Source organism: Balaenoptera acutorostrata, chromosome 16, assembly GCF_949987535.1.
Source record: "Balaenoptera acutorostrata chromosome 16, mBalAcu1.1, whole genome shotgun sequence".
Lineage (NCBI taxonomy): Eukaryota > Metazoa > Chordata > Mammalia > Artiodactyla > Balaenopteridae > Balaenoptera > Balaenoptera acutorostrata.
In genome coordinates, this window is record NC_080079.1 from 34,555,350 (window position 1) to 34,575,942 (window position 20,593).

A 20,593-nucleotide genomic window follows, 5' to 3' on the forward strand; every position below is an offset into this window, starting at 1 on the left:
GCACCCAGACTCCTTACACGGCTGGCAGCTTCCGCCAGAGCAAGGACCCCAAGAAGACCAGCGTGGCCTTTCATGGTTAGCCTGGGAAGTCACACAGCATCCTTTCTTTAGTGGTCACATATGTCTGCAGATTCAAAGGGAGAGGACATAGACCCCACCTCCCAATGGGAGGAGTGACAGAGAATTTGGGGACTATGTTTTTTAAATGCCACAGTGATGCTAGCTAGTTACTGTAATAGTTAAACTTACAAATTTCAGTGGCTTAACACAATAGAAGTTTATTTCTCATAAATTCAAAACAGGTACTCCTACAGGTGGGTGGCCCTCTTCCAAACAATGCTTCATGGACTAGTCTCTTCCATCTTATAGCTCTGCCCTTCTTCAGCTCAGGTGTCTAAGGTCACTGTTTTCTTCTGCATCCAGAAGAGAAAGTGCACACAGAGGATCCTACATGAGAGGGTTTTATGGGCTAAGTCTTGAAGTGGCACACACGTCACTTCCACCTACGTTATATTCTAGCCTACCTTGTTTGCATGGCCACACCTAACTGCAAGGGAGTCTGGGAGATGGAGTGAGCCCCTGACACCAACATAAATAGGGGCTGCTCTCACTTACACATTCTGGAGCGTTCTGGTCTCTTCACTGTTGGCAGCCCACAAGTCAGAAATGAGCCCGGTTGGGGCAGGGCTCTTGGTCAGGAGTTTTTTGTTTTTTTTTTTAATTTTAATTAATTAATTAATTTATTTTTGGCCCTGTTGGGTCTTCGATGCTGTGTGCAGGCTTTCTCTAGTTGCTGCGAGCGGGGGCTACTCTTCCTTGCGGTGCGCGGGCTTCTCATTGCGGTGGCTTCTCTTGTTGCGGACCATGGGCTTTAGGTGCCCAGGCTTCAGTAGTCGTGGCAAGTGGGCTCAGTAGTGGCTCACGGGCTCTAGAGCACAGGCTCAGTAGTTGTGGTGCACGGGCTTAGTTGCTCCACGGCATGTGGGATCTTCCCGGACCAGGGCTTGAACCCATGTCCCCTGCGTTGGCAGGCGGATTCTTAACCACTGCGCCACCAGGGAAGCCCAGACAGGAGGTATTTCTATCAACAACTCTTTCACAAGCTGGTTTGCACACTGGCACTGCCTGACCATTTTTGCAGAGTCTGGGGTGAAGTACTGCAAATCCCTCAACGTGATCTGGCTGAACCGTTCCCGGATGCCCATCCCTGTTTCACTGTCCTTCTTTATTGCAGAAGCCAACAAAATCCTGCACCAGCACCTCGGGGCCCCTGAGGAGCGCCTTGCCCTTCACATCCTTAGGACTCAGGGGCTGGTTCCTGAACACGTGGAAACTAGGACTTTGCATAGCACCTTTCAGCCTAACATCTCCCAGGTAAAGGGCTCTCTAACTGTGAACCCCTCACCCACACTCCAAAGGCAGTGGTGATAGCTGACACAGACTTGCCTCTTTTATCTTTTTTGGATACTTTTAGATATACACGAAATAGAAATGAAACTCAGGTTAGCTTCAACCCCAAGGGGAATTTATTGTAAGAATTTTCAGGTAACTCACTAAATCCAGACAGGAGAGTGACAGTGACTCAGAACAACCTTGGACCAGGATCTCTCCCTGTCTCTTGTCTGTTTCTCTCTGAGTCTACTTTACTCTGCACTTTTCCTTCCTGTGATCACCTTCCCATGTGGCAGAATATCATGGGCCGTTTCTGAGTTTTTTATGTTATAATGTAGCCCCATCTACTTCCACATGTGGAAAGGATTGGTTGCCCCAACTTGGCCCATTTGTCCACCACTGGACCACTCAGCTCTAGCCAGGAGGACAGGGCTACAGTACACAGGATGGCTCATCACAGGGACCACGCTGATAGTGATGGGGGAAGGTCAATTCCCAGAAGCTGGGGAGCAGCTCCCAGAGAAGCAAGGAGAGACATGGAAAATGACAAGACAGTCCATGTAGAAGCTTGTTAGAATGAAGATTTCCAGGCCATGCCTGCAGAGATTCAGATTCAGTAAGTCTGGAGTGGGGCAGGGAATCTGAATTTGTAACAAGTATCTGGAGAGGTTCTGATGCAGATGGTTAGGAAGTCACGCTTTAAGAAATATTTATCTAATGGATGCAAATATTGTTGACACTGATAGCCGAACCGTGGTCTCTTAAAAAGTGACCACAAGTAGCCTGGGCTTACTAGATGATTTTGTCACTCACTCTTATTTTGTTCCATATTTTGATTTCTTCCGTCTCTAATTATCCTTCTTTCCCCACAAAGAGCCCATTTCTCCTTCTCTCTCCCCTCCTACTCCTCAATTGAATAAAGTCTTAAGACATCACAAAGCGAGGAAGATTGCTCCCTGGGCTACCAATACTTCCATCACCTCTGCCTACTGCATTGGACAGACTCTGGCTAGGTCTTAGGAGACACCTGGATGCCTAATTTCTGCAGTGTGCTTGATGTATAATAGACCCTTGAGCCCTAGAGATTAGTGGGAAGAGAGTCAGGATCGCGGTAAAATATATCCCTTTTCAAGAGCTTTAGTTAATTCATTTTGATCACAGTGCGTTAGGAAACCAGCCTAGTTGTTTCCTTGGCAACCTTCTTAAAGACCAGTCTGTTTTTGTCATGAAGGCAGAGTCTACAGAACATCCAAAAACAGTTTGGGGAATTTAAATTGGTTTGTATCGTTGATACAGTGTGTTAATGGCATTCCTAGCCTGTCTGGAAGAATACTCCAGTCAGATATATGGGCCTGGTCTGTAGCTGTCAAAGACTTGAGTGGGGCCTCACCAAGATGGCGCCACAGGTGTCAGTCCCCAGGCTCTCACTCTCCCCCTTCCCGCAAGCTCCCTCTCAGGCGGCAGACACTAGCAGGCCAATGCAGGGAGTCCTCAATTTGGGGGGAACAGTAATGTTGTTGTCATTGTTTGAGTCTCTCCTTCAAAAGTGCCATGCTGTAAGTTTTTCTTTTACAAAATTAAATACAGTTTTAAATTATTTTTATTTTCTCTCTTAAGGTAAGTGGAGAAACCCTTGGGTGTCACAAAACTGGGACTGATATCAAGTAGGCAATGTGAAGATGGATAGAGTGACAGCGGGAAAACTGTTCTGAGAGTGAAGGGCCCAACTTTTAGTCATTGTAAGAGGGTGTGTGTGTTTGTTTGTTGTGTGTGTGTTGGGGGTTGTGTTAGCATTGGGAAGCCCCTCATTTTATTAACCAGGGAAGACTCAGACTGATACAGGTCGGTACATGCAGCCATCAGAGACTCCTGAGAGAGAATGGGGGGCGGATGGCGTAAGTGACACTAAAGGTATAAGATTCATCTTGGTTTGTTCTTTTACTCCATTTTTTTTTTGCCTTCCGTATGGACTAATAAATTAAGAGGCCTGAAGAACTCGTTTCACCTAAGACGTATGAAAGAAAATTATAGTCTCTACCACCCATAATATAACTTCATTTCTCTTTTCGTTTTTGAATGGCTTAGGGAAAACTTCAGATGTGGGTGGATGTTTTCCCCAGGAGTTTGGGGCCACCAGGCCCTCCTTTCAATATCACACCCCGGAAAGCCAAGAAGTAAGTAATCTTGAGACCCTGCTATATCTTACTGGGGTCTTGGTTCAGGACCAGAAAAAAAAGCACCTTCAAAATGTGCTCCTTTCAGATACTACCTGCGTGTGATCATCTGGAACACCAAGGACGTTATCCTGGATGAGAAAAGCATCACAGGAGAGGAAATGAGCGACATCTACGTTAAAGGGTAAGAAAGACTGGCATGCAAGAGCATGCCAAACTCGGTGAACAAAGCAGACTCTCTCTTTCATGAGTGTTCATTATTGAAAGTGTCCACTATAGGATCCTTGATTATTTGAAGCTATTATATTTCATTAATGCAATCTGCTTAGGAAGCTCTAGGGAGACAAAGGGAGAGAGAACAGAAAGAAAAGAGAAACATGCATGCATGTTGTTTATGAACAGAGGCATCTGATGCCTATAAGAACTGATAAGTGTTTCTTTTCTAAGAAAGTGGGTTTTGTTCAGTTTATTAAGCAGATTTGTTATGAGACTTTTTAGTCATGCAGTTCATTTTTACTCTTTTTTAATACCTTGAGTAACTAGCCTGAGAAACAGAGCTTCCAAAGTTTCTTTTTTTATATATTTTATTACCAGAAGTTAATGTCCATGGAAAAGAGGAAACATTAGCATAATTTTTTTTTGACCACAAAACCTTATTATGCTTTATTTCTTGTGTTAACCCTTGATCAAAACCAAGAGCATAATATTGAAACAGAACTCAGTAAAGATATGCCTTTGGCACCAAAACGTTAAATTATTATAAAATCATGAAAAAGTATTTGTTTCCTATCTTGATCAGTCTGCAGATAAAATTATACTTGTCATTTAATGCTTTTTTTCTAAAAAGAGAATGCACTTTCCAAAAATTGAGCCAGTAAATTAGTTGTGCTTCTCTTTTTTATTCCACAAAGTTTTTATTAAATTCATACACATCTGGTTGTTTGCTCTTCCAATTTCTTTATTAGATACCATTAGTCAAGATAACCTTTTGTAATTAGCTGCTACAATTGTTGTCAGATTTATTATTTCTCCCAATTAAATTGTTGGATTCATATAGAAGATTTTATAGATCTTCTCCCCAACTGTTGTTTAGGTTTTCAATCTGTTTCCTTGCTTTTCCTTGATTTACTTTAATTATGATTACGTTTTTTAATACAGCAGGTTCTTATATACACTAATATGTATAAAATAGATAACTAATATGTCAATCCCAATCTCCCAATTCATCCCACCCCCATTAGCATAATTTAAAAAAATCATTAATTCCACCAACATTTACTGAGTGCCTGCATCCAATGTGCAGTGTCATAGGTGTTCATCATTCTGTTACTTGCATAGCTCAATTCCAAATAATTCATGTTGATGTCAGTTTCGTGTTTTATATATATATATATATTTTAATATTTATTTCTTTATTTGGTTGCGCCGGGTCTTAGTTGTGGCAGCCGGGCTCCTTAGTTGTGGCACGCGTTGTGTTATATGTTGATAGTGAGTACAGAACCCAGTGATTAAGAAGTCAGACTCTGGAACCAAGCTACCTGGGTTGAAATCCAGTACTTTCCCTACTAGCTGGACAAGTTAGTAAGCTCACTGATCCTCATCTGTAAATTGGAGATAATGCTAGTATCCACCACTCTGGAATATTCAGAAGATTGAGTTACTCAAAGCATTTAAGATAGCGCCTGGCAGATAGTAAACACTATGTGCATTAGTCAGGGTTCTCCAGGAAACAGAACAAGTAGGATGTGTGTACGTGTAGAAAGAGAGAGAGATTATGAGGGATTGGCTCACATGATAATGGAGGCTAAGAAGTCCCACGATTGGCCATCTGCAGGCTGGAGACCCAGGAAAGCTGGGGGTATCATTCAGCCTGAGTTCGAAGGCCTGAGAACCAGGGGAGCCAATGGTGTAAATCCCAGTCTGAGGTCAGGAGGAGATGACATGAGATGTCCTGGTTCAATCAATGAGGCAGAAAAAGGGGGTGAATTCCTCCTCCCTCTGCCTTTTGTTCTGTTCCAGGCGCTCAGTAGAATGGCTAAGGCCACCCACGTTGGGGAGGTCCATCTACTGAGTCCATCAATTCAAATTCTAGTCTCATCCAGAAACATTCTCATAGACACACCCAGAAATAATGTTTAATCTGGGCACCCCACGGCCAGTCACGTTGACACATAAAATTAACCATCACACTATTATTATTACTATTCCACATGGATTGAGTTTGGTTCCTTGATATGTAAAAGATAAGACTTGTTGAAATTTAATATATTCATAAAGTGAGAACAAAGTTTCACTTATGATCCCAAGTGGCCTTCAATCAAACCTTTGTTAAAGACGTAATTACTGTCATTTAGGTTCACTATAAACAGGGAATGTTTCATCAAGTTCTTCATTATTCTTTCTCATTTCAGGATCTTATTACCATTCCCCAGGGAAAACTAATTCCAGCTAATTATATATACGCAAATTTATTTGACTATCATAAGCATTTTTTTCCCAATCAGGGAAACAAACCCAAGTAATACTGGACTGAGAGATAACTCCAGTAATCAAAGAATAAAGCAAGATCTAAAGTACCATGTCATATTTGGAATGGAAATCTAATTACTGTATGTGAAAAGATGAATAATGCACAAATAACATGCTTAGCACTACAAGCATATGGGTATTACATACAAAGTTATACGTACAAGTACACAAATGCATACACTTAGAGTAGTTGTTTAACTTGTTTTCAAATTAAAATGTGAAAAGATTCATGAAAAAGAGGGAGGAGCTACAGTGGGTGGGCAGTCTAGGGGAGGATGACGGTGCTGTTTAGGGAGGGGTTAGAAGCTGAAGCTACCAACGTCACAGCCAGAGTGTGGACTCTCTTCAGTGAGTTAGTTCAAAAGCTTAAAAGTTAATTGTCAAAAGGAATCTTTCAACTCAGCTTACCTCATTAGTCAATTGACTAGAAAAAGTAAAACTAGTATAGTTGATTGCTATCAATACCACTACTAATAATAGGACCTAATATTAGCTCGTGACTTTCTAGTCTCCATGGTCCTTTGAAGCAGAGTAATAGTCCTGGACTTTGGAGTCAGACAGACCTGGGAGTTATACTTACTTCTGTCCATTACTGGAATGTATGAGATGTACACACCCTCTGAATCTCAGCTTCCTCATCTGTGAGATGGAGCTAGTTATACAGTTGGAAAGAATAAAATAAGGCATTCTACATACCTGGTTCATAGTAGTTGATCCTTAACATGAGTTAAGGATTTCCCCTTCCCACTCTGGCTCTTCTCATTCTGTCCTCAGGTTGACCAAGTGAAGGGAGCACATATCATTAACCTCATTTTACAGATGGGAGAATGAAGCTCAGAGGGTTAATGGCAGAGCAAGTTCACAGCCAGGCCTGCCTCCTACTGACAGTCTTTATTTGGGGAATCCAGGCATCAACATATATATTTTTTAAAAATATTTATTTATTTATTTATTTTTGGCTGCACTGCGTCTTCGCTGCTGCGTGTGGGCTTTCTTTAGTTGTGGCGTGCAGGCTTCTCATTGTGGTGGCTTCTCTCGTTGCGGAACACGGGCTCTAGGCACACGGGCTTCGGTAGTTGTGGCACACGGGCTTGGTTGCTCTGCGGCATGTGGCATCTTCCCGGACCAGAGCTCGAACCCGTGTCCCCTGCATTGGCTAGGCGGATTCTTAACCATTGCACCACCAGGGAAGCCCCGGCATCAATATTTTTAAAAGCTCCCCAGTTGATTCCAATGATTCTAATGGGTAGTGGGTGTTGAGATCCATACATTCCACTACTTTTCCAGTCTAAAATCTCGTGTTCCTCTGGTTCCAAACCAGGAGTCTTCCCCATAGCTGGCAGATGTGATAACATTTCCTCCCAGACATGTTCGTTCATTCATTCCTCCCTCCAACTGGTCTGCTGTGTGCCAGGCACAGGCCAAAAGGAACTTTCCAAATGTCAAAAGTTAAGATGTCCAGTTGTTGATGGAAATGAATTTTCAGAGATATGAGTATGGATATAGCAGCTTACATCTCCCTTGCTAGTCTCATTAATGTGATCATAGTAAATTTAAGAATAATTAAAAAATAAAGTGGTAAGATTACTTGAGTCGTGCCTGTTTTGTTTGCTTAAGTAAAATCTGGAAAAGAAAATGCTAAAATTTTGAACTGACCCATATTCATTGAGCCTATCAGCAGTGATGACAGACACTGATGAGTTATAGTTAGGGAGACTAAAAACATAGCCAGCAAGCTTCACCAGTCCCAAAATAGAAGCTAAATTGTTGATATTTTCCAGAAAATTTCACCTTATCCCTGTTAACTGAAGTCTAAAGGGTTTCCTTCTTTGGTTTTAGAGGAATTATATTTTATTTGGCTACCATGTGTGTTGGATGCAACAGAGTGCCTCCCCTTCATAAATCACCCCCCAGCTCTATAGATAACTGGAACCTGCCCAAGAAAAGTGCATTAATTCTCCTGCCCTTCACTCTCTCCTAATCACTGCACAATTTTGCGGCTAGATTACTTGTCAATCACATGAAGCTAAGTCTGTTTGCTTCTGCTTTTCAGCTGGATTCCTGGTAATGAAGAAAACAAACAGAAAACAGATGTCCACTACAGGTCCTTGGATGGTGAAGGGAATTTTAACTGGAGATTTGTCTTCCCTTTTGACTACCTTCCAGCTGAACAGCTCTGTCTCGTTGCTAAAAAAGTGAGTTCTGAAATATGCCAGTGGGGAGTGGATGTCATGGGTCTTCCTTAATGCAGATGCTCAGAAAAGGTTGGGGCTGCTCAGAGTCTTGGAGGTCATGGGTCCAGCTCCTCTTGGTACAGATGGGGACTTTGAGACCCCAGTGGGGTAGACACTTGCCCAGGGTCACACAGCTATGGCAGTTATTTGTGTAGTTATAACGGAAGTATAAGGAGTACAACTTTGCTTCCACTAACATGTTGGCAGCAGGGGGAAGGATCTGGTAACTGGGGGTCTTGTGTCAATACATACAACAACCTAAGTGTATGTTTATGTCACAGGGAGACTGATTTCTTCCCCTGATAAGCAGAACTGTTGCACTAATTAACCAGAGGCAAAATATTAATGTAGGTGAAATATCCCTCTTACCTTCCTTATTAAACTTAAGCATCTGCCTGCCTTCCTTCGGTAGCACTTCCATGAGGGTTCATGGCCCTCCTGGTCTTAATTTATAAGACTCTCAGTTACAGAACTCAACTCAAACTGGCTTAAACCAAAAAAAATGATTTACCGGTTCACATTACTATAAAGTCCAGGGTTGACTGGCTTAAGGAACGCCTGGAGCCTGGGTTGAACTGATGTCTTTAGAAACCGCTCTCACCTTCTCCGCCCCTCTGCCCTGCCTTCTTCCATGGGCCTCACTCCCTGGTGAGTGCAAGGTGGCTGCCAGCAGTCCCAGCTCGTATCCTGCCCTCTCAGCAACCTCAGCAGAGACAGGGGAATGAATCCCCAAAGCACCAAACAGAGTTTTGGAACTGGGTCCCAGCGTCTGCCTGTTTGAGGCCAAGTGTCCATCTCCGAACCAGTGTTGCCCAGGGATGCAGCGCTCTGATTGGCAAGACTGTGGAGTTAAGGATAAAGTCACTTCTCCCCAGATTGCATGGACTGGGGGAAGGGCATCTCTAAGGAAAATCTGGTGCTTTCATCCAAAAAGGGGGGCCTAAAACCTGGGTAGGTAATAACAACAGATGTCTTTTATAGGCCCTTGTCCCATTTCTCCCTTCCCCACCCCCTCCTGCCATATTCTATAAACTTTTCCTAGCTCTGCCTGGTCACCTCCTCACCCTACACCTGATCAGAATATACCTGCCTCATGTCCCATCTGGACAGGCCCTACCCGCTGCTGGCCCTACTCAGTGCTGATGCTCTAGTGAGCACTTTTTCTGTCCAGGTGAGATGAATGCCTTCAAAGGGATCTTTCTAGAGACATATAGGCTCATCCTGATGTTGAACCATGCACACTTTCAGATAATGAGACAGACTGGGGGGAAGGCAAGGGATCTGGGGTCAGGTAGGCCTTTAGGTCAAGTTACCTTTCCTATTTACTCACATCTAGAGCTGGACCTCTCAGCATCCTGAGTAGTCCTTGGAGCATGACCCCACACAGGACAGCCGAGTGGGGTCAGACAGCAGCAGAGTGGGCTTCTCAGCCCCTCAGAGCCAGGCCCTCTGAGCCCTGCAAAAGGGACCATTCCTGGAATGTCATCTGAAAAACGAGAAACAATCCAACAACCTTCCTTCAAATTCATGAAGCACTGGGGGATTTCCCTTTCTTTTGGGGGCCAGAGGAACTTAGGTGTAATCAGGCTGTGGGGACGTCATTATTATCCTGGGCTAATACTGTCTGTCTGGGCGAAGCAGTGACAACAGGTGAGAACCTGCAGGACACACCGTCTCCCCACCTAACTCTAGGCTGAGGGATCTGAGGGTCATAGTTGACCACGGTATATAAAACCCAGCAGTATTTTTCAAAAGCCAGGACATTTTAAATCTGCACTAACAAAAGAGTGAAACGTGGGCCCCCATCTCCTCACCCCCGTGTGAAATGAGTGTGCTCGGACATCCTTGGGGGGTTGGGGAGGTCGCTGAGCAGAAGTAACTCCTCCGCAGGGGATATTTCGGTCCGGCCTGGGACGGCTTAGCTTTGGGAGGATCATCTAGGCAGGCTACAGTCTTTAGGCCAGGAGACATCATCACTCTCCAAACCGCAGGAGGGGCAGCAGGAAGTCACACTGATAGGAACTTGGCAGGAAACCTTCTGTTTGGGAATTGCCTGGGACAACCTTTTTGTCACCCAGCTGGTAGTCTTGAGATTTCCTGGGGAGCCCGACTGCCTTATAGCCACCTGGGGTAGAGGGGTAGGCCCAAGGGCGGGGTTTCGGGTGGGGAGGCAAAGGAGAGAAGAGGCCCCATGCCTTGATGCTGGGTTTTCAAGAGGCCCAAGGGGAGGGTGTTAAGAATCCAGTAATCAGTGTCATTTTGGTTTGTCTGTTCCTGTTGGCATTTTAGGAGCATTTCTGGAGTATGGACCAAACTGAATTTCGGGTCCCACCCAAACTGATCATTCAGATATGGGATAATGACAAGTTTTCTCTGGATGACTATTTGGGTAAGGCTTACCTTTGGATACTTTTCTCTGAGAAATTGTGCTTGAAATTAGAAAAAGCAATTAAAACTTGGAATCAATTATTTAACTCTCCAGTACTGTGGGGTGGGGTCCCACCCGGGGTCCCACCCCCTGCCTGGATGTCCCCGGAGCGGGGTGGCCTGCCCGTCCGCTGCCCAGGTCCTCTGAGAAGTGGGCACAGTGACTGGCGCTGCGGGCCCCAGCCACTCCCAGGGCCCTTGCACCAGCTCCTGTCTTGCTAGGAAGACACAGATTTTGTTTTCAGGGATGCCACAGCCTTGCCTCCACTTCCAAACCTCTCTCTCTCTCTCCCCACTCTCAGCACCTCAGAATTGGCTCCCTCCTCCTCCACGCTGCTCTCAGCGGTCACTGCAGTCCCCTGATGCCCCACCCTTCTCTGGGGTGAAAGGCCCTTGTTAAACACCCCGCCCCGGCCCCTCCATTTCCTGGCACACACCCTGGTCCCCCCAAAGCACAGTGTTCTTATTTTCTCTCTCCCAGGCCTTGGGTGTCTCATTGGCCTGCTCTGTTTCTTCCTCTTTTTATTTTTTAATTTATTTATTTATTTTACTTATTTATTTTTGGCTGCGTTGGGTCTTCGTTGCTGGGCGCGGGCTTTCTCTAGTTGCGGCGAGCGGGGGCTACTTTTCGTTGCGGTGTGCGGGCTTCTCATTGCCGTGGCTTCTCTTGTTGCAGAGCACAGGCTCTAAGTGCGTGGGCTTCAGTAGTTGTGGCTCGCAGGCTTCAGTAGTTGTGGCTCGCGGGCTCTAGAGCGCAGGCTCAGTAGTTGTGGGGCACGGGCTTAGCTGCTCTGCGGCATGTGGGATCTTCCCGGACCAGGGCTCGAACCCGTGTCCCCTGCATTGGCAGGCGGATTCTTAACCACTGCGCCACCAGGGAAGTCCCCTCTTCCTCTTTAAATACAGGCCTTTGCCCTCCCTGCGGTTTTGCGGCTCTTCCCCAGGCTCCCTCAGTGACTTACCAGCCCTCACCTCTGTTGAAGGTAAAGCTTCAACTCTCACTTTCAACAAGGTATAACTCCTAGACCTAGAGGTGTAGCCTGACTGCCCACCGTGCCTGCCACATAGTAACAAGAAATATGATGACTCATACTGCAGCATGCAATGAATCAAATCAACAAATTGTACACCTTAAACTTACACAATGCTCTATGTCAATTATATCTCAGTTTGAAAAAAAGAAACTCTCACGATGATTATTCCCCGTTCCCCACCAGAAACTTTGACCTTTGTGTTCGGCTGGCACCTCAAATTTATCGTGACTAAGACCAAACTCAGCCTTTCTTCCCTGACCTCATACCTGCTCACCTCATGAACTGCTTTTGCTGTTCACAGCCTCTCTCAGCCACCTAGGCAGAAGCACCCAGAGGCCTCTGTGGGTCCTCCTCTCCTTTCCTACCACTTTCCTAAACAATGTAACCTGCTTTATCATGCACGTTTCTTATTTATATGATCTCTGCCACTTGCCAGTTCAGACCTCACGTTCTCGTAGCCAGCTGTTACAGAAGCCCCTAGCTCATCTCCCTGCTTCCAGAGCATCTTTCCTGGCAGAGGAAAAGCCCACGGTGGCCAATGGCTGTGTCTTATTCATCCCTCTACCCTTTACAACACTGAGTGCGGTGCCTTTGACTTAGCTGGTTCTTAGTAAGAGTTGAACAAACAAATGAGTGTGAAAGTGTTGACTGAAGAAAAACGTACAACCTAAAAGTTGTGAGTTTGGGGATCTTACTGAGGACTACAGACCAGGAGACAGCCTCTCAGAGAGCTCTGAGGAACTGCTCCCAAGAGGTAAGGGGGGAGCCAGGACACAAGAGGTTTTTTGCTGGAAAAACAAAAAAGTTAGTCAAGCATCAAAAGATCACTGCTAATCACAAAGAGCAGACATCTCAAGTTAATGATTTTAGTGCATTTCCACGTTTGCTGAGACAGAAGATCCTGGGCCCATGGAAATTATTCCTTAGGTATGCATCTTAACGATCTAGAGGCAGATCCAAAGGTCAGAATGCTTCCTGTCTTTCTCCATCCTGAACCTCCCCTCAGGGCACAGCCTCAGTCTTTTTTTTTTTTTTTTCCCATTTATTTATTTATTTTTGGCTGTGTTGGGTCTTTGTTGCTGCACGTGGGCTCTCTCTAGTCGTGGTGAGCAGGGGTTACTCTTTGTTGCGGTGTGCGGCCTTCTCATTGCAGTGGCTTCTCTTGTTGCAGAGCACGGGCTCTAGGTGCACGGGCTTCAGTAGTTGTGGCTCGCAGGCTCAGTAGTTGTGGCACACGGGCTTAGTTGCTCCGTGGCATGTGGGATCTTCCCGGACCAGGGCTCGAACCCGTGTCCCCGGCATTGGCAGGTGGATTCTTAACCACTGTGCCACCAGGGAAGCCCCACAGCCTCAGTCCTGATCCTTGTAGAACTGGGATGATGGGCAACATTCTTTGTTTACTGGCATGGCAGGCAACATTCCCTGTCCACAGCAGTGTGCTAACTTAGAAAGCATAAAGAATAGTAGAGGGTTTTCCCTTGGAATTTAAACGAAATAGTCTGATAACAAATAAAGAGAATGACTTTATTTCTAAATGGCTAGTGGGCAAATGGTTGCAGTTATCACCAAAAGGAGAGACAAAATAAAAGCAGGTGTAAGTTCCAGAAAGGCTTGTGGGCTATGGATGCATTGTAAGATGAAGGGCAGTTTCTGAGCCTAAAAGTTTATAGAGAATCTGCCACAACCTCCCTGTTACTCTCTGCTGCCACTGTTGAAGACCACCTCTTGTCCCCTAGTCCATAGACATGACCCAACATACACATACCTTTTTCTGAAGGAGAGGTTTCCTGGGAGTTCCCAAGCCCCAAAGACAGTCAGTTAAAGACAGTTATTAACTACAAAAGAGTTAATGCCTCACATCATGGAAGAAAAATTGTGCTTCTCCAGGCACCCTGAGCTGGGCTTCCTAGTTCCTGGGGAGAACATTCTGTTGAGAATTCAATGTTCCTTCTCAAGCTCTTGTTTTTCAGGTTACACTAGGAGAAACTTGAACTTGACTGTTCGATGGAGCTTCCCATGTTCCAAGTACCAGTTTTCTTTACCCAACGCCAAATGACTATGTTAGGGGAAGTTTAGAACCAATATGAGCAAATCCCAAGTCCAAGTTCAGTGGAAATTTTGTCTGGAGATGTTTAATTATTTTGAGTTTGCAGAAGAACTCTTTTTATGCTCCTATCTCTGAGAAATTAAATGGGTTGTTCTCTGTGAGATGCAGAGCAGTGGACAGATACTTCTTCTGCCACTTTCCATTCTATCTGGAAAGAATTTTAACTGCCTACCAGGGTCCGTTTCTCTAACTCACCTGTCACCTGTTCAGAGTCATGGTCTACCTCTCTTCTGACAAGTACATTCTGTTCACTTGTGAACAACGGCTGATCCACTTGAAATTTATTTGGGTTTAATGTTTCCTTGGCTAGGTTTCCTGGAACTCGATTTGCATCGCAGCATCATTCCAGCAAAATCACCAGAGAAATGCAGTTTGGACATGATTCCTGACCTCAAAGCCGTGAACCCCCTTAAAGTGAAAACCGCCTCTCTCTTTGAACAGAAGTCCATGAAAGGATGGTGGCCGTGCTACGCAGATAAAGATGGCTCCCGCGTGATGGCTGTATGTATGAGAATTTCCTGGTTGAGGGTCGTTTATTCCTTTTCTCCTTTAGGTTTTCCCCTTTATGCGTAGATTTGCTCTGGATAAGATAAGGGAGGTTAAATTGGTGGTACTTTAAGTTTTGGGAACGGTTTGTACCTGGGATTATAGGAGAAGGTGGCAGATGCTGTTAGCATATATTTGGGGTTGAGTGGAAGATAGAGGGATTGGAATTGTCAAAAAACTGGGAACGCAAGTGATTGCGCTGTATTTCTTTAGGACTCTCCTCCACCAGGAATGCTAATTTATGTTGAGCTTCCAGTACAATTCAGTACAGAAAAAGAAACTTAAAATTTGAGCTGTCCTCATCTTTAAAAAAAAAAAAAATTTTTTTTTTAAAGATGGAGGAAACAGGGAGTGTTGACATCCATTGAACATGAAGGCCATAAGTTACAAGCACATTTGGAAAACTGAAGATAATTTTGATGTAGAAGCAAAAGTGCAGGTTACCATGCCCTGTCACAAAAAGACTACCTAATTCATTATGTATTATTAATAATAATTAATATTTTACACTACTTATTATAAACTGGACAATATACTAAATGCCTTATATTCATAATCTTGTTTTTTAAAACAACTGAGGTATAATTTACATAAAATAAACTGCACCCACTTAAATTACAATTAAGGTGCACAATTTGATGAGTTTTGACAGATGTATATGCTCATGAAACCACCACCATAATCAAGATCCAGAACATTCCCGTTACCCCAAAAGTTCTGTTGTGCCCTTTGCAGTCCATCACTTCCTCTACCCCTGGCGCAGGAAACCACTTATAAGCTTCCTGCCACTAGAGGGTAGTTGGTACATAACCTCATTTAGTTCTGCTGATAACCCCATGAAGCAGCCATTACCTACATTTTATAGATTCGAAGAACAGGCTTGGAAAGAAGGACCACCTTGCCATAGTCAGACACCCACCTTTGACTCGTCCACAGAGGAGGCATCTGTGCTCCATCGCCTAAATGAGCGTCAGGGTCGGAAGCTCTCAAATTGTTGGTGACCTTGTGGGTGCCAGGGTTCTTGAAAGTCTGTTACAACCTTAGTCGAGCCTGGCTATAAGAGTGGACAAGTTTCTAGACCTCTCGCAGCCTCCGTGTACTCATGTGCACACGAGGATCACAGCAGTACCTGATTTATAGGGTTGCCCTGAGCATTACACGAGATTATCCATATAGAAGGCTTACGCAGTGCGCAGTGAACCAGTCAGGAACCTGTGAACAGGGAGGCAGCATTCATTCATTCACTCACTCATGCATTTCTTCAGCTAGTGTACATCGAGTGCCCACTAAGTGCCAGCACTGCTCCATGCAGTGGGGGTACCAAGGGGAGCACGAAGGCTCTCTTGGAGCCCACACTTAATGATCAGTCAATGTTAGCTATTGTGGGACTTCCCTGGGGGCAGAGTGGTTGAGAATCCGCCTGCAAATGCAGGGGACACGGGTTCGAGCCCTGGCCCAGGAAGATCCCACAGGCCGCGGAGCAACTCAGCCCGTGCGCCACAACTACTGAGCCCCCGTGCCACAACTACTGAAGCCCGCGCACCTAGAGTCTGAGCTCTGCAACAAGACAAGCCACTGCAATGAGAAGCCCGTGCACTGCAACGAAGAGTAGCCCCCGCTCGCCGCAACTAGAGAAAGCCTGCGCGCAGCAACGAAGACCCAACAATGAAGACCGAATGCAGCCAAAAATAAATAAATTTAAAAAAAAATGTTAGCTATTGTTATCAGCAGTATTCGGGTTATTCTGGGTCCAAGTAAAGTTACAAAGGGAGGTATGTGAGCAGGCAAGGAGACAGATGTGAGAAAGTTAGAATGATGGGGATCCAGAGACTGAAAAGCAGGGAGGAGGGAAAGCAATTTGTCCTCTCAGTTTCCCACAAGGGGTCGGTTCAGAAACACATGGAAGAGGAAATGTGATGAAATCTCTTGAGGAAAATTTAAGGCAATCTAAGGATTGTTTTACAAGAATAAAAATCATTGCTCAGGGAATACTCCTCGGGTCGAAGTGAAAATATTTGTGAAACGTGATGTCATGTGTTTAACCTGTTCTGCTTTACTGAAGGGGAAACTGGAGATGACGTTGGAAGTCCTCAATGAGAAGGAGGCCGACGAGAGGCCAGCCGGGAAGGGACGGGATGAACCCAACATGAACCCCAAGCTGGACCCACCAAAGTGAGAGACCCTCTTTGTTCTGATCCCCAAACACCTGCAGTCTGAAAGCCCCCCTTCCAATTGCCTTAATGCAATGGATTAGCTGTTGTCTTCATTTTGTACTGAACAGGGGAGATGGGGGAGGGAGACGTTGGTGATCTGGCTCCACTTTAACCATTCTCCTTCCCGTGAAACCGAAGTCCAGTGTGTCTTCGGCATCTTAGAAAGCCCTAAAAGGTTAAAGGCTCTCTCAGCCAACTAAGGGGAATAATATCTTTTCTTGACTTTATAAAATGTTGTTAATCATTCTTTAAACTATTATGCTCGGAGGTATAAAATATCTGTCCCTCCTGAGTCGGGTAGGTAAAACCATTTCTTTGCAATGCAGCCGACCGGAAACTTCCTTCCTCTGGTTCACCAACCCGTGCAAGACCGTGAGGTTCATCGTGTGGCGGCGGTTTAAGTGGGTCATCATCGGCCTGCTGTTGCTGCTAATCCTGCTGCTCTTCGTGGCCGTGCTCCTCTACTCCCTCCCGGTATGAGTCCCTGGCCTCTTGGCTTGCCTCTTTGGGTGTGAATTATGATTGGTCATCTCACTTGGTACTTGCCTTTTTTGCCATCGGGTAAAATGACCTACGTTAGCACTTGTGGTGTTACATGCCGTCAACCTCTGGAAAATTTAGAGTACTGTGTCCTGTGATTAGGATTACATTCTCACAGTTTCATGAATTACAGGCAGAACTTCATGGTCTGAAAAAAAAAAAACCTCTGGTCTCAGGAATTCTAGGAGCAATCCCTTAGGCCTTTATGAATGTGTGTCTTAAACCATAGCCAGCATTTCTGACGGATCTTCCTGCCTTCAGACTTTCTTGTTCCAAACCATCCTGCATCCTAACTGCTGACATTTCACAGATCCTGGGCTCATTATAGGCCTACACAAACCTTGAACTCCACCCAAACTAGAGAGCTGGCCTCTCCAGACCAGTATTGCCCTTAACTGCCAGGATGCCTTTGCCAAGGCTGTTCCTTTGCCCATGTTTTGTCTATTAAAACCTCCCTCATTCTTTAAGGCCCACATTACATAACCTCCCCCTCAAATCTCCCTTAATCTCCACAGTCATAAATGGGAGTCCAAATGGGAGGTTTGTCAGTGTGCCTAGAAGTGCCTTCATTGCTGAAATCGAATTTGAAAATTTCTGCATCTTGACTTCTTATCTCAAGATACTTCTTATCTCAACAAATTCCTCGAATGGAGGAATGAAGGCACTTCTAGGCACACTGACAAACCTCCCATTTGACTCCCATTTTTGACTGGCGGTGCTACTGGAATCTAGTGGGTAGAGGCCAAGGATCCTGCAATGCACAGGACAGTCTCCAACAAGAATCGTCTGGTCCTAAAGGTCAATAGTACCAAGATTGACAATCCCTAAGATATATATACATGGCCCTCTTTCTGTTTCCTTTTCAGAACTATTTGTCAATGAAGATTGTGAGGCCAAATGCATAATGGAAGCAAGGGCTTCTTTTCCAGAGTCATCCAGCAATGAGGGAATCCTGTCTCTGTTTACAGATCAAAACCGAGAGTGATTTTGTTTGTGTCTGAGACTATATTCCAGGGGCATGTTACACTACTTCACCGAGGCCCATCACTTCCCAGAGGCTCTAAGTCCAGGTCAGGCCAACAAGCAACATTTTTATCTTTTGAAGTATTAAAAGTTTTAACCATGTTTTTTCAGAATATTTTTCAAGGTGGCTGGTTCCATTTAAAAATCATCTTTTTTTTCTGTGTCCTAGTTCTATAATTCAATTTTTGGAAATTGCTGAAGTCAAATTTGAAAATTTCTGCATCTCGACTTCCTATACTTCTTTATCTCTAGTTAACAAAAAAGGACTGTGCATTATCAAGTAGTTAGAATAGGTGGAGGAATTTTTATTTATGCCTGCAACCATTGTTATATTTTGTATGGATAAATGTCATGAGACTATTCATCCTCTGTGATGAACCCAAATAAAAACATTCTGCCTCTGACACATACCTGTTTGTTGTAGCTGTGGGCCAAGCTGGGAAGGAGGCAATTTCTAGTCTGGGTCTCAGTGGATGGAATGCCAGGGCATACCACTTGGCTGTAAAGCCCTTATCAGTGTGCTGCCAAAGCTTGGCCAGTGGGCCAAACTGAGGCTAATATAAGAAATTGACACTTATTTAAAGTACTTACTCCATGCACACCATTGTTTTAAATGCTTTATACATATTAACTAATGTAGTCCTCAAGGTAATCCTATAAAGGTAGTAGGTAACATTATTAATCCCATTTTTCCCTTGAAGAAATTGAGGCATACTGCATGTAAATCAATGAAGTTAGAACACACCCTCTCACCATACACAAAAATAAACTCAAAATGGCTTAAAGATTTAAACATAAGACACGACACTGTAAAACTTCTAGAAGAGAACACAGGCAAAACATTCTCTGACTTAAATCGTACCAATGTTTTCTTAGGTCAGTCTCCCAAGGCAATAGAAATAAAAACAAAAATAAATAAGCAAATGGGACCCAATCAAACTTAAAAGTTTTTGCACAGCAAAGGAAACCATAAACCAAACGAAAAGACAGCCCACACAATGGGAGAAAATATTTGCAAATGATGTGATCGACAAGGGCTTAATTTCCAAAATATACAAACGGCTCATACAACTCAACAACAATAACAAAAAACCCAACCCAATCCAAAAATGGGCAGATAGACCTAAATAGACATTTCTCCAAAGAAGAAATACAAATGGCCAATAGGCACATGAAAAGATGCTTAACTTCGCTAATTATTTGAGAAAGGCAAATCAAAACTAAAACGAGGTACCAACTCACACCAGTCAGAATGGCCATCATTAAAAAGTCTACAAGTAACAAACGCTGGAGAGGGTGTGGGGAAAAGGGAACCCTCCTGCACTGTTGGTGGGAATGTAAGTTGGTGCAGCCACTGTGGAAAACAGTATGGAGGTTCCTCAGAAAACTAAAAATAGAATTACCATACGATCCAGCGATCCCACTCCTGGGCATATATTCAGACAAAACTCTAATTGAAAAAGATACATGCACCCCTATGTTCATAGCAGCACTATTCACAATAGCCAAGACATGGAAACAACCTAAATGTCCATCGACAGATGAACGGATAAAGAAGATGTGGTACATATTTACAATGGAATACTACTCAGCCATAAAAAAGAATGAAATAATGCAACACGGATGCAACTAGAGATTATCATACTAAGTGAAGTAAGTCAGAAAGAGAAAGACAAATACCATATGATATCACTTATATGTGGAATCTAAAATATGACACATGGGGCTTCCCCGGTGGTGCAGTGGTTAAGAATCCACCTGCCAATGCAGGAGACATGGGTTTGAGCCCTGGTCTGGGAAGATCCCACATGCCGCGGAGCAACTAAGCCCGTGCACCACAACTACTGAGCCTGCGCTCTAGAGCCTGCGAGCCACAACTACTGAAGCCCGCGCACCTAGAGCCTGTGCCCTGCAGCAAGAGAAGCCACCGCAATGAGAAGCCTGCACACTGCAACGAAGAGTAGCCCCCGCTCGCGGCAACCAGAGAAAAGCCCACATGCAGCAATGAAGACCCAGCACAGCCAAAAAATAATAAATAAGTAAATTAAAAAAAAAAATGATACAAATGAACCTATCTATGAAACAGAAACAGAATCATGGACATAGAGAACAGACTGGTGGTTGCCAAGGGGAAGGAGGTTGGGGGAGGGATGAAGTGGGAGATTGGGGTTAGCAGATGTAAGCTTTTATATATAGAATGGGTAAACAAGGTCCTACTGTATAGCACAGAGAACTATATTCAGTATCCTATGATAAACCATAATGGAAAAGAATATTTTAAAAAATGTATATAAATATTATATATACACAATATATACATAACTGAATCACTTTGGTGTACAGCAGTAATTAACACAACGTTGTAAATCAACTA

General features: G+C 44.3%; 1 protein-coding gene across 2 annotated transcripts in view; it reads left to right on the forward strand.

The window, feature by feature from the left end:
- MYOF (myoferlin) overlaps nt 1-18,623 on the forward strand; it is a 161,840-nt gene extending 143,217 nt beyond the window's left edge. For both annotated transcript variants that reach the window (XM_057530485.1, XM_057530486.1), the window contains 9 exons: nt 1,235-1,374; nt 3,478-3,566; nt 3,655-3,750; nt 8,149-8,290; nt 10,619-10,718; nt 14,208-14,398; nt 16,506-16,615; nt 16,983-17,130; nt 18,063-18,623. In XM_057530485.1, coding sequence (XP_057386468.1) covers nt 1,235-1,374; nt 3,478-3,566; nt 3,655-3,750; nt 8,149-8,290; nt 10,619-10,718; nt 14,208-14,398; nt 16,506-16,615; nt 16,983-17,130; nt 18,063-18,101 — 1,055 coding nt within the window. In that variant the 3' untranslated portion in view covers nt 18,102-18,623. The remainder of the gene's footprint in view (nt 1-1,234; nt 1,375-3,477; nt 3,567-3,654; nt 3,751-8,148; nt 8,291-10,618; nt 10,719-14,207; nt 14,399-16,505; nt 16,616-16,982; nt 17,131-18,062) is intronic.
- Nucleotides 18,624-20,593: the final 1,970 nt, after the last annotated feature.